The following is a 14,296-nucleotide window of genomic DNA, read 5'->3' as shown; positions in this document are numbered from 1 at the left end:
GTTTTAATATCTCCAGCATAAATAACTACATAAATAACTAACTAAAAATGTTAGGAGAAAATATGTACTGTTTCGTTCAGGAGAACCATGATGGGTCGCTGTTGGTTTCACAAGCTAAACCAGTTATGATGGGACTTTTATTTTGAAAAACCGGAAGTATCAGTGTTTTGGTAAAGGCTGCGGAAGGAGCTGTCAGTTGCGTTCCACCAAGAGGGGCTATTTCTTCTGCTAAAGCGGCTCTAATTTAAACGACAAATGTAATTTCCCTAACACAAGGCCAAAATGGGATTCACACCGAGGCGCTTCATGGGTGCCAAACCGCCCAAAGCGTCCCTTTTGCTGCCTTTCCTGCTACCGGTCCTACTCGTCGGCGGCCAAGGCGACGAGAACGCCGCTCTGGATAATGTCGTTACCGAGAGGATGGCCGAGGAGAGCCACCGACAAGATAGTGCCTATCTGCTCATATTCATAATGCTACTAACGCTCACCATCCTCACCATATGGCTCTTCAAGCACCGCCGCTTCAGGTTCCTGCACGAAACGGGGCTTGCTATGATTTACGGTAAGAACATTAACGTTAGCAACCAGTCGTGTCAATCAGCTAATGAATCGAGTCAAAATAAAAGACACCTCATGCCTGTGACGGAAGCAGTCAGCTGCTTAAACTTGACCTCTAAGCCAATTAAACGCTTTCTCTTCACGTGTCAGGGAACATGGACAGCTCGAGCCTACTTATAACTAGTGCTTGGTGTTATTTGCCCTATGTTTACGTACATGAAAACATTTAACTGGACTGTCTTTCTGTTGAATTCTGGGAAACTAAATAATCCACTTTCCAGGTTATAAACATAAATGCAGGTCACTCGCTTTATGGTTGCTGTGCTGGTTCCAATTAAATGTAATTATTAACCCACCATATGAGGGCAGTTGGTAAAAGAGACCAAGTTTTTCTTTTAGAGTAAAGTTGAAATACAGTCGTATGAAAAATAGGACACCCAATGATTTGGTTTGGACATATAAATATTTTGGCATTTTAAGTAAACCAGAAACAGTGAGGAAGTTACCATTTAAAAATATATTTAAAACTTTAAAAAATGCCAGTTTGAGAAATAAATTGGATGCTCACACATTTATTTCCCCTTAAAATGTCTAATATTATAATAATTATTATATTATTAGAATAATATAATTCTTTTAGCTAATCAGACACTGCAACAGATTATTTGTTTGGCATAAACCAAATGCATTAATAATGATAATTATTTAATTAGTTCATTGTCCTAATTTTTTCCATCACTACCAAACAGAATTCTGATGCAATTTTCTGCTTAAAAATTAATCTAGCTTCTTTTTTGCTTTTTAGGGGCAGTTAAGTCATTTTGAGATTAAAAAAAGCTTAATGCTTCCTCTGAGTAAATCTATCCTTATATCTTAATCCCCTCTTCATATTTACTCAAAGGTAGGAGTTTATAAGTTCTCACTTCTTCCTACCCCATTTTTGAGCATGATATGTTAACTGAAACAAAAAAATCTGTATTTTCTCTTCTTTCTTATGCACTTCTTGTTACTGTGCACTATTTTATTTTATATTTGTATCATGTTCGAATAAAATTTCATTTCATTTCATTTCAAGGTCTCTTGGTGGGTGTGATCCTGCGCTTTGGCATTCATGTGCCCCAAAGCATGAACGACATGGTCCTCGAATGTGCTGTCAACGCCAGCCCCGCCACTTTGCTGGTCAACATCAGCGGAAGGTTCTATGAATACACGCTTAAGGGGGAAGTGAGCCGGGGAAAAGACCACCAAGTGCAGGACGATGAGATGCTGCGAAAGGCAAGAAGCAGTGTTTCCTCCACATTTTAGCTTCTCATCCATAGAATGACTGTGGCAGTGATGTGACTCTTTACACTGTAGCTGGTGAAAGTATAACATAAAGAATAACAATTAACCAGGTTTTATCCATTTAGGACCCACTTTTAACTATTGTGAACGAACATATAATTTGTTATAAACACACATTTTTAGATTTCATTTTGATTTCGATTAACTTGACAGTCCTCATAAAATGCTACACATTGCAAAAACAAGCAGAGAAGTAAGTAGTAAGTTGAATTGACTAATTGGTGTAAAACTTTATAACTTTTTGCTCTTTTCCTTTTTAGGTGACCTTTGACCCAGAGGTGTTTTTCAACATTTTACTGCCTCCCATAATCTTCCATGCAGGTTACAGTCTGAAAAGGGTAATTTGGCAATTTGTCTGTATCAACTGACAATTTTTTTGTTTTGTTTCTCTTACTGCCTTATGTTAAATACAACTAAACCTTTTCTGTTTTAGATCAGTTATGGTTAATTGCGGGAATAATGAAAGATTTTTTTTCTTTGTTCAAATGAAGACATTTAAATATTGGTGTTTGATAGAATTGCTTTTTAAAGACTTCGGCCAAGTAGTTTGGGTATCAAAAAACTTCTTGGATAGCTTGCTGGAAATCTGACTCATTTCTATGGAGGACCAAAACTGGCATAACTATAAGTTACTTTTGTTGACTGGTGTTTGACTTCTATTGTATTTTTCTATGGCCTCTGTCTGATAAATTAATATTTGTCTTCTTTCCCCTCAGAGGCATTTTTTCAGAAACATTGGCTCCATCCTGGCCTATGCTTTCATGGGAACTGTCATATCCTGCTTTGTTATTGGGTAAGTCGTCTGATCCTCTTTGATATAACAGTAAACTAAATAACTTGTTTCACTGAGTTAAATAAGTTAAAGTTAATTTGTCGATACTTCCATTATTTATAATGTGTTTATAATGTTTTGTACTTCTGTAGGCTCATCATGTATGGGTTTGTGTCCTTCATGAAAGTGGTGGGTCAGCTTGGGGGGGATTTTTTCTTTACTGACTGCCTCTTTTTTGGGGCCATCGTCTCGGCAACAGACCCAGGTAGGAAGTACAATCCTCAGTTACTGATATGCAGTGTTAAATTAAAGCAGGAATTTGATTCCCGTGATTAAAAATGCATTCAGCATGGTTCCAATTCTTGCATGCATAGCTAACATGTCAGCATTAGCTTCACTGGAGACGGTATCTGAAGACCTTCAGTGTATTTCTCCTGTTGTAAAGTTGCACTGTTTGTTTCTGTTTGCCTCAGTGACCGTTCTGGCAATCTTTAACGAACTGAAGGTAGACGTGGATCTGTACGCTCTGCTGTTTGGGGAGAGCGTTCTCAACGATGCTGTGGCCATCGTCCTCTCGTCGTGAGTACTACACGCTCTGCAGGACGCTGCAGCCCTGATAATCTGTGTGAAAATGGCATTAGAAAAGGATTGTTCTCCATGCCCATGCAGTACTGTTACAAGCTAACTGTGACTCTCCATGTGGAAATGAACCACACTAACATCAACATCCCTGTCATTCTACTGCTTGCCTTTCTCCACCCATCTGTGTCACTGACCGCCTGTCCGTACGTATGACTGTAGCGTTCTCCTGCGCTTTGAAAAGCAGAGCAGGCAGGGAGCTGTTCACTCCGCTGGAGAGGACAGCTCAGTTATGCCTGAGGAGATTGAAGAATGGCTGGGAGAAAACCAGACATTTACTCCTCGGTGGGTGGGTTTAGGTTGGGTGGAAAGCGTGCATTTTGCTTGTGGTAAAACATTAGAATTTTTTTTTTTTTTTGGTTGATGTTTTGCAGTTATTAAAATTAAAATGTAGATTTAAATAACCTTTAGGATAATTACTCCCCTTTCTCAGTATAATTTTGCAGCTGCAGCCCCTTCTTCTCCTTTTCGTTGTGTTTTTTCTGAGTTTGCTTCATATTACCATGCTTGTAATCAGAAAATCAGACTTTGTTATAATTTTACTAACATGTAAATGTGAGCAATCTATTATTGAATGGTAATCAAGCAGAGCTGGTGTTTCTAATTACTCTACAGCATGCTAACCTCACATATGGTTTTTCTTTATAAAACCCAGCTCTGTTTTAGTTGCTGCAGGTATGTCTTAATGCCTGACAGACTTTCTGATTCAAAGGAAATACAAGCATGTGTTTGACCACGATCTCTTCCTGTGTTCTGAGAAGGACTCGACCTCTAGTTTCCTTGTAAGTGCTTCTGTGTACTCCTACTGTCCTTTAGCTCCATTGTGGCGTACCAGCCTGTTGGGGACAACAGCCACAGCTTTGAAGCCATGGCTGTGCTGAAATCCTTCGGCATCTTCCTGGGTGTCTTCAGTGGATCTTTTTCTCTTGGTGTGGCTACTGGAGTCATGACTGCTCTTATATCCTTTTCTATAATTATACAGATTAATATAATTATATATAGAGAGATCTTTCTTATTGTGATACATACACTGCCCTCCATGCTATTGACCCCCCCTTGGTAAACATGTAAAAAGTCTTAAATAAAGTGATCCTCCATCCTCATCTCAGTCTGAAAGACAAATGTTAAACTTTTAAGCTGGGTTTCACAGTTATTAGCAACCCTTAGAGTTCCTATAAAATAAATGTAACTGTAGACTTTTTTTTAACTTTAGCTAAACATGTTCCTATCTCTCGTCAAAGCAGTTATAAATGGCATCACAACGTCTCCATAACAACCATTATTATACCTTTATCTCAAAAAAAGCCTACTCTGTCCCACCATCTCAAACATTGCATACATAGTTTGTATCTTATTGTTCACCACACAAAAGAAACTTTTTAACTCAGAATCATCTACAGTGATAGTGCAAATAGGATGTTTCAATTAATAATGCCTTTGTGTGCCCCAACTACCTTGGAGGAAACTTCCCTATAACTTTCCCCTATAATGAGCTAAGATTATTTTAATGATGTTATTACAGATTGAACTGTATGTAATAAGTATATTGTATTTGTTTTTCATTGTCTAAGACTTGCTGCTTTGTTCCTTAACTTGAAGTTGTTCTTACGTGACAAAGTTTACTAAGCTGAGGGATTTCCCTTTACTGGAAACTGGTTTATTTTTCCTGATGTCCTGGAGCACCTTTCTGTTGGCAGAGGCCTGCGGGATGACAGGTACGTCTACAACCATTCAGCATGCGTGACGCTTTAGTATCAGAGGAATTAAATGAATGACGTTAAATCCTTGTAAAAAGTCCTAAATGGAATACCCCGATTAAATAATTTTTGCAGACCTTTCTGACTTTTATTTGAAGGATTTGCCTTAAAGTGTTGAGTTTTCCTGGTAACCGCTGAAATCTCACTGTAGAAAACGCATTTTCCCTTTTAAATAGCTTCTTTCACCATCATTGACGCCTCAACACCTCACTAATGCTGAGAATAACTCCACCATGATAACAATTTTCACAACAAGGGCGAGTTGTTGCTAAGGGATCTTAGCGGTTGCTATAGAGCTGCACATATATGAAATTACATTATATTATATTATTAGCATGTGCAAGATTGCTGTTTTAAAGAGCTACTTGGATGCAATGTTTAATAGGGTATTATATTTGAAATGTTTTTATTCATTATTTGCTTGTTGATAATGTAATTGACCACGTGGATGGAGTTTTAACTGCTCCAAAAATATGACTGTTTATTGTTCTCTCTAAATTGCCCTTAGCAGTGTGTGTGTGTGTGTGTGTGTGTGTGTGTTTTAGCGTACGTGCTCTGAATCCTCTGCGTTTTTCTCCTCTTAAAAGATGAAATTGTATTTGTTTTTAAGGTGTTGTGGCGGTGCTGTTCTGCGGGATCACGCAGGCTCATTACACCTACAACAATCTCTCTCGTGATTCTCAAGACCGCACTAAACAGGTAAAAAGTTGTATCCATAAAACTGTTTCTGTCTCTTCTGAAGCAGTTTTGTTTCTCAACCAATTTTGTAATCACTATTTCTTGTCTTGCTGCATCATACATTGTGGGTATGAAGAGAAATTCTTAAAAAAAATGCTGCAGCCACAGAACAGATATGGGAGGAGAAAAATTGTACAACCGAGTTTCTTCATGAAAAAATACTCAGAAACAAGGATGTAGATTTTATTTAGTGGAGGTAATTCTCAGAAGTCTGCATGGCGATGTCATTTGTCAGAACTGATTACTTTTTTTAGTCATCATTTCAAATTCACCTTATCTCATTGATTCTGCTGAACAAGTCCTAAAAATACATAAAACCCACGATGGTTCACTGTGACACCTAACCTTTAGTGACACAAATATTTGGACAGTTTTGTTGAAGCCAGTGTGCTTTACTTTATATGTACATCACGGAAAAGTAAACATGGCAACAACTTGGTTGTGAGTGCAAACTGAAACAGTGTTTTGAGTCCACAGTAAAAATACTTTCAGGGTTTATTAGATGTACTAACTTATCAACTGGGAAAATAAACTATTTTTTTTAAATTTCTTTATTGATCCCAAAGGGAAATTAAATCAAGCACATGCTAAAGTATTTTTGAATTGAAATCGAATTGAATAGGATGAACTTCTTAAAATAACAATAAAAATCACTCTGAACCAAAAGATTGAAAGAAAACATGAAAAAAGTGAGCAATCTGTGCTTCTAAAGCATAATTTGTTTAGCTTTGCTTATTGACACTGATGTAAGACTTAATTTTTAATCAATTTTCCATGTTTTTTTTTTTCAGTTGTTTGAGCTGCTGAACTTCCTGGCAGAAAACTTCATCTTTTCCTACATGGGTCTGACGCTCTTCTCCTTTCAGTCGCACGTTTTCAACCCGATGTTCATCATCGGAGCCTTCGTATCCTTCACTCTGCTCTGCATTGGATCAGCACACATGCAATAACCCTTCTCAAGAAGCATTGAATTGACAGACTGGACTGCGTCAGCCATCACCAAATATTTGCATGTCCAAAAGCTATCACTGAAACACTTCAGTTTATAATTTAATTTCCTGCTAACGGAAACTGAAATGGAAATTGACGCACACATCAAAGTACAGATTAGTCAGATTAGCTTGTGGTTTTTAAAATGTGCTTCAACCCATAAATACTTTCCATTCTGCTGTTTTCCACCTGCTGTGTTGTGTTTTTCCCCACCGAGTTGTGTCCTTGACCGCGTTGTGTGCAGTTGGCCGTATTTCTGGGCAGGGCTGCAAACATCTACCCCTTGTCCTTCCTGCTCAACCTGGGCCGTAGAAACAAGATTGGAATGAACTTTCAACATGTTATGATGTTTGCAGGTGAGTGGTAAATGTCAACCCTCAAATGGAGCAAAACTAAAATACTACAAAAAAACGAGAAACGTATAAGGTGCAGAGATGATCTTTTTATAGATGAACAGTATGTTTTAGACAATAGAGGACTTTACATCAGGCTTATGTTATCAACACCTAGGTGATAATAGATTTAGTGTTTATAGGGGCTTCTTTTGTCCTTGTCTTCAATGCAGGCTTCCTAAAGTGTGACTGTGTTCCCACAGCATGAGTAACCCAGTTTCATAAACACAGACTCTCGGTCTTGCTGTTTCATCTCCTGCCCCCTTCAGGTCTGCGTGGGGCGATGACTTTCGCTCTGTCTATCCGGGACACAGCCACTTATGCCCGCCAGATGATGTTTTCGACCACCTTGCTGATTGTTTTCTTCACTGTGTGGATCTGTGGAGGGGGCACTACGCCCATGCTGTCTTTCATGAGCATACCGTAAGGCTTGATATCTACTTGCATCTGTTTCTGCTCCTGTTTCTACACCGTTTATTACATCTGTGTTCCTATTCCGATTCATTTCAGAGTGGGAGTGGATTCTGATCAAGAGCACTCTGTAAGTAATTATGCAACATCTAATTCAGTGGTTTTCAACCTGTGGGTTGCGCCACGGAGGAACCAGTATCATTGCAGGCACAAATCATGATTATTGATATTTATTTAGTTTTTAACGTTTTTGTCAGTAGAACTAATGTCGCGTGATCAATAAATAAATTATTCCACTGCGACTGGACATTGTGATCCAAAGCAAGCTCGTTGAGCACAGCGCATACTCACATTTGCTCATGATGCACATAAAAGTCTCTATATTCTGTAAGAATTTTATGTTGGACTAGCTCAAAAAGTATGAAATAAAATGATTCATGATTTAGATTTTTCTTATGAATAATTCAAGAAATGTCAGATGTATTTGTATTCAGTCCCTCTGAAGTCAGTACTTTACTTGAAGAACCACCTTCTGCAGTTCATGTATTTTAAGTGACTTAAACTTCACCTACTTTTTTTCTAATATTGTGGCAGGAAGCCAGAGCATATGCTTCATCTAAAGTGGGAACTTGGGCTAAAACGTTTGACAACATGGTGTTGTAGAATGTATGAAATGGGTTTTAACTAAAGTGCAGTTTTGTGCTGTCCAGAGTTCAGCTGTGTTGGACGGGTCACAGAGGAGAAGCACCAAGCATGAGAGCGCCTGGCCCTTCAGGATCTGGTACAACTTCGACCACAAGTATCCTTTAACCTGCCGATCTCTTTCTGAAGTCATGCGGAAATCTACTTCAACACTAGGGGGTGCTCTTCACAAGCTTTCAATATTGAAGATTTACAAAGTTTTTTTTTCTCCCAAGGATATATTAATGGTTCTTCTTATATGTATGAAAGTCTTTCATTTTACAAATTTAGTTTCCTAGTTTATTTAATCAATAATATAAGTTTCTTCTTACACTGAAACCATTGAAAACAAATTTAATTCACTTGAAGAGGCAATGATTTTACTCCTCAAAAATCAACATTTGTCCTGTTAAGCGTAATAGTGACATTAATTCAGTATAATAACTTTGCTAAAACCATTGTATTGGGAAATATTAGTGAAACTATAAATGCTAAAGACACTGAAAGCCGTTTCCATTGGAGATTCACGTGTTTGATGAATTAAGTCCTTGACCGAAGCTCTTCCTTCAGCTACCTGAAGCCCCTCCTGACTCACAGCGGGCCCCCTCTCACTGCTACTCTGCCGGCTTGCTGTGGCCCCCTGGCACGATGCCTCACCAGTCCACAGGCCTATGAGGTTTGCACATGAAGTTTGATTAGTCGCAGTTTAACAGCACATTCAAACCCAACACATCTCAGATTTATGATGGTGCTAAAAGATTAGAGGTCAGATAAGCAAGTGAACTTAGCATGGTAAACATTTGTAAGAAAAATCTGTAAATGATTTATTTGCAACAGAGAAGCAACAAGCATCTCTCCTGCTAAAGTAACATTGGTTTTAATGATTAAATTTATGTATTTTCATTTACTGTCTTTATTTATTTCTTAGGGTTCTACAGGTTTACAGAGTCTTGAATTTAATAGCCTCAAAAAAAAAATATCCAGCAAGAAAAAAAGGTTTATGGTAATTGGCACATTTAACTTTTCCTGCCTTCAGAACGAAGGGCCGCTTCACGACGATGACTCCGACTTCATCCTGAACGATGCCAACGTCAGCTCCATGTACGCCGACGTCACCGTCAGCACCGACGCGTCCGGGTCCCGCACCATCAACCCCAAGCACTCCGGCGCCGGGCCGTTCAACGATAGCCGGGATGGTGAGCTGGACCCGGCGGAGCGTGACCTGGTGATCCGCGGCACGCGGCTTGTTCTGCCGATGGACGACCCCGTGGAGCCCCCGACAACCGTCACCCTCCCGCCTCCGCCCTCGCCCCCACTCTCCGAACCTCACAGGCACAGACTGTAAGATGGGGTTTGATGTTTCTGTTGCAAAAGAAAAATACTAAATCAAAATGTAGTTCACATATTTCGGTGTTGACTGGACCAGCGTTGTCTAAAAAGCAGTCGGAAATCAATTTCATCATTTCCGATGAGCTGTGCTTGATTCAGCTCAACATGTTGGTAGAATCTTGTGATCTTGATTATTAATGCACTACATGTAGACTAAAATCCTCAGTCTGCCCTCTACAGGAGGCTTCAATGTGTGGCTGTCGTCTGAGGTGATTCATTTTTACTACTGTGGTCTCTTAAAGCTCCGACTTTCTCTGCGTGTTGGTCAACCACTAAAACTGGTGTAAATGTTGGGTTTTCTGGGGTTATGTTCCCTCTAATGATTTTGTCTGTATTTAACCAATTATTTATTTTAAAGTTCACAACCACTCATTTGGGAAACTAATCGTTTTTCCACTCGATGTTAACTTTTTCTGTCAGTTTGTTGTAACTTTCTCAAGTGAAGGTTGGGATTCTCAGCAGATAAAAAATGGGAATATTGTTTAATGAGAGTGGTACGAATATTTGGTACGTACAGTTCAACCAAGAAGTTTACATTCACTCATCATCTGCATTATTGTCATTTTATTTTGATCTTAAGATGTATTTGAACCTTTTTTTCCAGGGTGGAATGATTATGCAACAATTAACTTATGCTCCCTTTGTTGATTATCTTGGATCAACACGAGGCTTGAATATAGACATGCACTCTCACTAATATTTTGCGTAATAATGAAGAAAAACGTCTTGCTATTTAATTTTAGATATCCGTTTCTGACATATCTGACTGGATATTCAATCCCTCTTTTTATTAGAAGTGGTAGAAATCATTTAAATTGATTTGTTTCTCAGAATGTATTCAGCATTGAAGCATAGTCCATGAGATGCAGAGGAATACCTTTTCAGAAGCTTGATGATGGTCAACTTTATCCCTTTCCAAACCAGTTTCGATGTGTGCTTTGGATCATTTACCTGAGAAAAGTTTTATTTTCAGACAAGACAAATATTGATCTGCTTAAGCTTAAAATCACTGTACCGTCTAACAAGCAAGGGGTTGGCAGTATGGTGCTGAGTGTTAGTTTTTCAAACTTGTTGAATTCACCTCCATCACTGAAAGCCCAAAATAAATGATGCTCATGATGAGTTTATGTGAACATCTGAGTGAAGGTCAAAGGAGCAACACCAAGTAAAACTGAGACAGGTTTTAGCACTATCCACCTGTTTGAATCTTGAATCTTTTTAACTACTGATTTATTTATTTAACAGAAAAATTCTTGATAGCTGTAATTATAATTTTTCTATTTATTATTTGTTGTGTAGATTTCAATCATTACTGCCAGGTAGTGAATGCCTCATTTTATTAAAAAAAACAACAACAAAAAACGCACTAAATTTTTCCCACATGATACCTTTTGCAGTGAAGTCTTCTTGAAGGAGGATGGAGACATTTATTTATTCCAGGAGTTTGTATCCTTCCCATACTGTAGCATATGCTTTTACTTTTTACTTCCCAACCAGATCTTCCCTTTGTGTTTGTTTGTTTTAATATGTGTGATCAGATTTTTTATAGTTATTATTAGGGCTAATGCTTGTTTCTGGGTTTACTGCTTCCATCTGGTTGAAGTTTCTTAAAAAATGCACAAAAAGAACAAAAAAAAAAAAGAAATACTGACCAGGTCTTTGTGATTTGTTGTCACCTTTGATGAAAAGAGGCTGACTGAACTGTTTTGAACTTAAGTGCCTATTCAGGAACTGTTTTTGTACATATTTTGTTTTGCTCATGTGCAGTAAGATGACCCTATATAAATATCACATCTTCTGATTGATGCCAGATACTACAGTATTCCCAGTATAATTTAACTACAGTTTTCCCATCTGTCTGTGCTTTTACTGTTAAATCTTTTGTCTGTGAATCTGCAAGATTGAATACTTGCATTTACAGACAATAACAAGGCTCTTATATTATATGTGTATTTTTTGAGAAAGCTTCCAAATGAAGTGACATGAAAAAAGTCACTAAACTTTCACTAACAATGGATGAAAAAGGAACAAAAGGGAAGTTTTTTTTTCTTTTACTTATGATGCTCTGCACTTTCTTTAAAATAGTTTATTCTTCTATGACATCTGTCAAAAGTTTTTTTGAACTATCTAACTCTGTAAGAACAGTTTTTTCTTATTTCTATTGAAGTGAAAGTTGACTGTGATGTCATAAAAAGTGTGTCATCTGTAAGGTTGAGCATGTGTTTCTGGTTTCATTAGGCGGTAATTTTAATTTAATGGAGAACGTTTCTGCATTTCACCAACTGTGTTCTCTCACATTTATCTACTTGGGAATATAAAAACAAAAAACGAACAAACTGGAAGACATAAAACTGAATTTGTGAAAATGTTTGATGTTTCTGCTGATTGTGGAAACTGTATTTTTGAGTACACAGGTTTTATTTACTTTTTAAGAGGCAAACTGTAATCCTGAAGTAATTGTATCATCAGCTTAACATCCTGCAGGTGTGAAGACAAATAAAATCATATTTGAAGCTGACACAGATTGTTCTGTACTCTTCATACTTTGGAGTTGTATTTTTGTCATGTTAAAATTACAAACTTCAGTGTGCAATTCCAGTTTTTAGGAACGTGCTTTTATTTTGAAAATCCTCTGTGCAATTGGAGCGCGCTGTCTTTTATTTTGAAGGTGGCGCTGTCCGCCTCGGTCAGAGTCTGGCTTTGCTGTCGGGGTCCGACTCTGCCTTTAAAACGAGGGACGGTGTTGGGGTAGCGGACAGCAGCTCGTTCAACGCAGCAGACGTCACTCTGAACCCGGGTAAGATCTCTGCAGAGTCCGCTTACTTTTAACTGCTGGAACTGTGCATCATCCCCAACTAAAACAGGTTTAGCAGAACAGACCAGTTACTGCAGGCTGTGCTTTTACAAGAGCCTAAAGATGTTTGAGGAAATGTGATATTTAGTTTAATAGGTTAATAAGTGGTAAAGTGGTATCTTGTTTGTTTCCGAGCATCCAACAGAGAGTAACAGATAATGTGAGACAAACTCTGTCTTCCTATTTAGTTAGTTATGACCTCATCCACGCTGCATTGCTAAAGCAGCATTTTGATATCCGGAGAGGAAACTAAAGACTTTAACAAGTTCGGGCGTTGGCTGTCTGTCTCTGTAAGTGTGTGTGCGCGCGTGTCTGTCTCTCTCTGTGTGTGTGTGTGTGTGTGTGTGTGTGTGTGTGTGTGTGCTGACTTGTTAAAGCTGCTCCTGAAATCTGTTTCCAGTTACGAAGTCTCCTTTTCCCCCCATCCTATGATGGAACCACTAAAACTAAAAATGCTTCACAGAGGTCAATTAAAATTCCTGTACTGCTATTTTTCATTGCATTCCCCTGACTGTGTGTGTGAGTGTGTTTAAATCCATAAGCATTTAAGTGATGCACATGGCCTTACTGCGGCCTCTTCCTGCTCAACTCAACATGTGTTTTTCCTCTGTACTTTACAGTAGGAATGCAACGTTATCCTTTTAGAGACATAAACCTACAGTTACTTTTAATAAGGGTCAGATTTTTAAGTAATGTTGTCGAGGCAAACACCCATATGAAGCTGTGAGATGTTGCAGAGTAACGACCAAGTCCGATCCCACACCAAAGGGCCACAGAGTGTTATAAATTAAAGCCGGAGTCTGCTGTATTAAACTAATCCAGTTCTGTAAAAGACATGCGTAGCCCCATAAAACTTTATGTATAGATGGAGTTGTCTTATGTCATGTTTAAAAGGTCAGAATTTAAATATGGTTAAGCTGTGTGTTTTATATTATTCCCAAATTACATTCTAGTGGAGTCTTTGATGGGTTTCTGAAGCTTTAAAGTTTCTTCTGTTTGTTGTTCTTGACTTGCAGCCATTAAAGTCTGTTTTTATGTCTTGGGTGATATTTTTTTGCCGTGCATTATGCAACAGGGGAAAGAAGCAGGGGGATGAGCAATCAATCACAAGTCTCCATCCATTGTCTATACTCGCTTGTCCTTGCAGGGTTACAGAGGGGTGGGTGTGTAGCAGCGTCTTGCCCTGTGATTGACTGAAGGTTGCCAGTTAATCACAGGACAACGCGGAGACACAGAACCATTTATGCACACACTCCTTTTTATAGAGCTCAGTTAACCTAACAATCTTAAAAGTTTTTGGATTGTGGGAGGCAGACAGAGTACTTGGGGATAAACCATGCATACACATGGAAAACATGCTAAAAAGCCCAGACTGGGAATTCAATCTGGAACCTTCCTGCTGCAAGTCACCAGAGGTACCAACGGCTCCACCATGATGGAGACTGCTAGCTAATACAGAATAAACCAAAATATTTTCAAAGTGATGTTGGAAAAAATCAGTTTCTTATCTTTGACGACACATGACTAATTAACAAAAGCAACCAAAAAATAGCAAAGAGGATTGTTTTGAGTGAAAACACTACATTCAGACACAAAGAGAAAAAATACTTTTCAGAATTTCAATCACGTTTCTAAAAAGCATGCAATACTTACATTTTATCATAGCTTGGAACATAAATGCAGCATTTAATGATGGTTTCATGGAATCAACATTGGAAAATAATACAAAAAGCAACTGGAGCTATCCCAGCAGTAACTGCCATCAGTTTAA

The 14,296-nt window shown here is 38.3% G+C and overlaps 2 protein-coding genes across 3 annotated transcripts in view; both read left to right on the top strand.

Annotated features, from left to right (window-relative positions):
- The first annotated feature begins 151 nt into the window (after window positions 1-151).
- Window positions 152-12,189, top strand: LOC103138678 (sodium/hydrogen exchanger 6-like). Its single transcript, XM_007552988.2, has 16 exons — window positions 152-562; window positions 1,634-1,833; window positions 2,163-2,240; window positions 2,619-2,695; window positions 2,827-2,939; window positions 3,148-3,253; window positions 4,130-4,271; window positions 4,923-5,028; window positions 5,681-5,769; window positions 6,600-6,713; window positions 7,043-7,154; window positions 7,460-7,613; window positions 7,701-7,731; window positions 8,312-8,400; window positions 8,853-8,958; window positions 9,319-12,189. The coding sequence occupies exons 1-16, from the start codon at window positions 283-285 to the stop codon at window positions 9,625-9,627; spliced, it is 2,106 nt and encodes a 701-aa protein (XP_007553050.1). The 5' UTR covers window positions 152-282; the 3' UTR covers window positions 9,628-12,189.
- A 165-nt stretch (window positions 12,190-12,354) lies between these two features.
- The window catches only part of LOC103138669 (four and a half LIM domains protein 1-like), a 14,036-nt gene continuing 12,094 nt past the window's right edge, over window positions 12,355-14,296 (top strand). Inside the window, exon 1 of one of the 2 annotated variants that reach the window (XM_007552975.2) lies at window positions 12,355-12,469. The gene's annotated coding sequence lies outside the window, so the exon portion shown is untranslated. The remainder of the gene's footprint in view (window positions 12,470-14,296) is intronic. The other variant, XM_007552966.2, reaches the window with a different exon arrangement.

This window comes from Poecilia formosa, unplaced genomic scaffold, assembly GCF_000485575.1.
Source record: "Poecilia formosa unplaced genomic scaffold, Poecilia_formosa-5.1.2 Scaffold3, whole genome shotgun sequence".
Lineage (NCBI taxonomy): Eukaryota > Metazoa > Chordata > Actinopteri > Cyprinodontiformes > Poeciliidae > Poecilia > Poecilia formosa.
The sequence above is the reverse complement of the archived record's forward strand: the minus strand, read 5'-3'. Positions and strand labels throughout refer to the sequence as shown.

Coding starts and splice junctions, on each gene's coding strand:
- LOC103138678 (XM_007552988.2), top strand. CDS start 283: ATGGGATTCACACCGAGGCGCTTCATGGGTGCCAAACCGCCCAAAGCG. Junction 2,696..2,826: donor ATATCCTGCTTTGTTATTGG/GTAAGTCGTCTG, acceptor GTACTTCTGTAG/GCTCATCATGTATGGGTTTG. Junction 7,614..7,700: donor CTGTCTTTCATGAGCATACC/GTAAGGCTTGAT, acceptor GATTCATTTCAG/AGTGGGAGTGGATTCTGATC.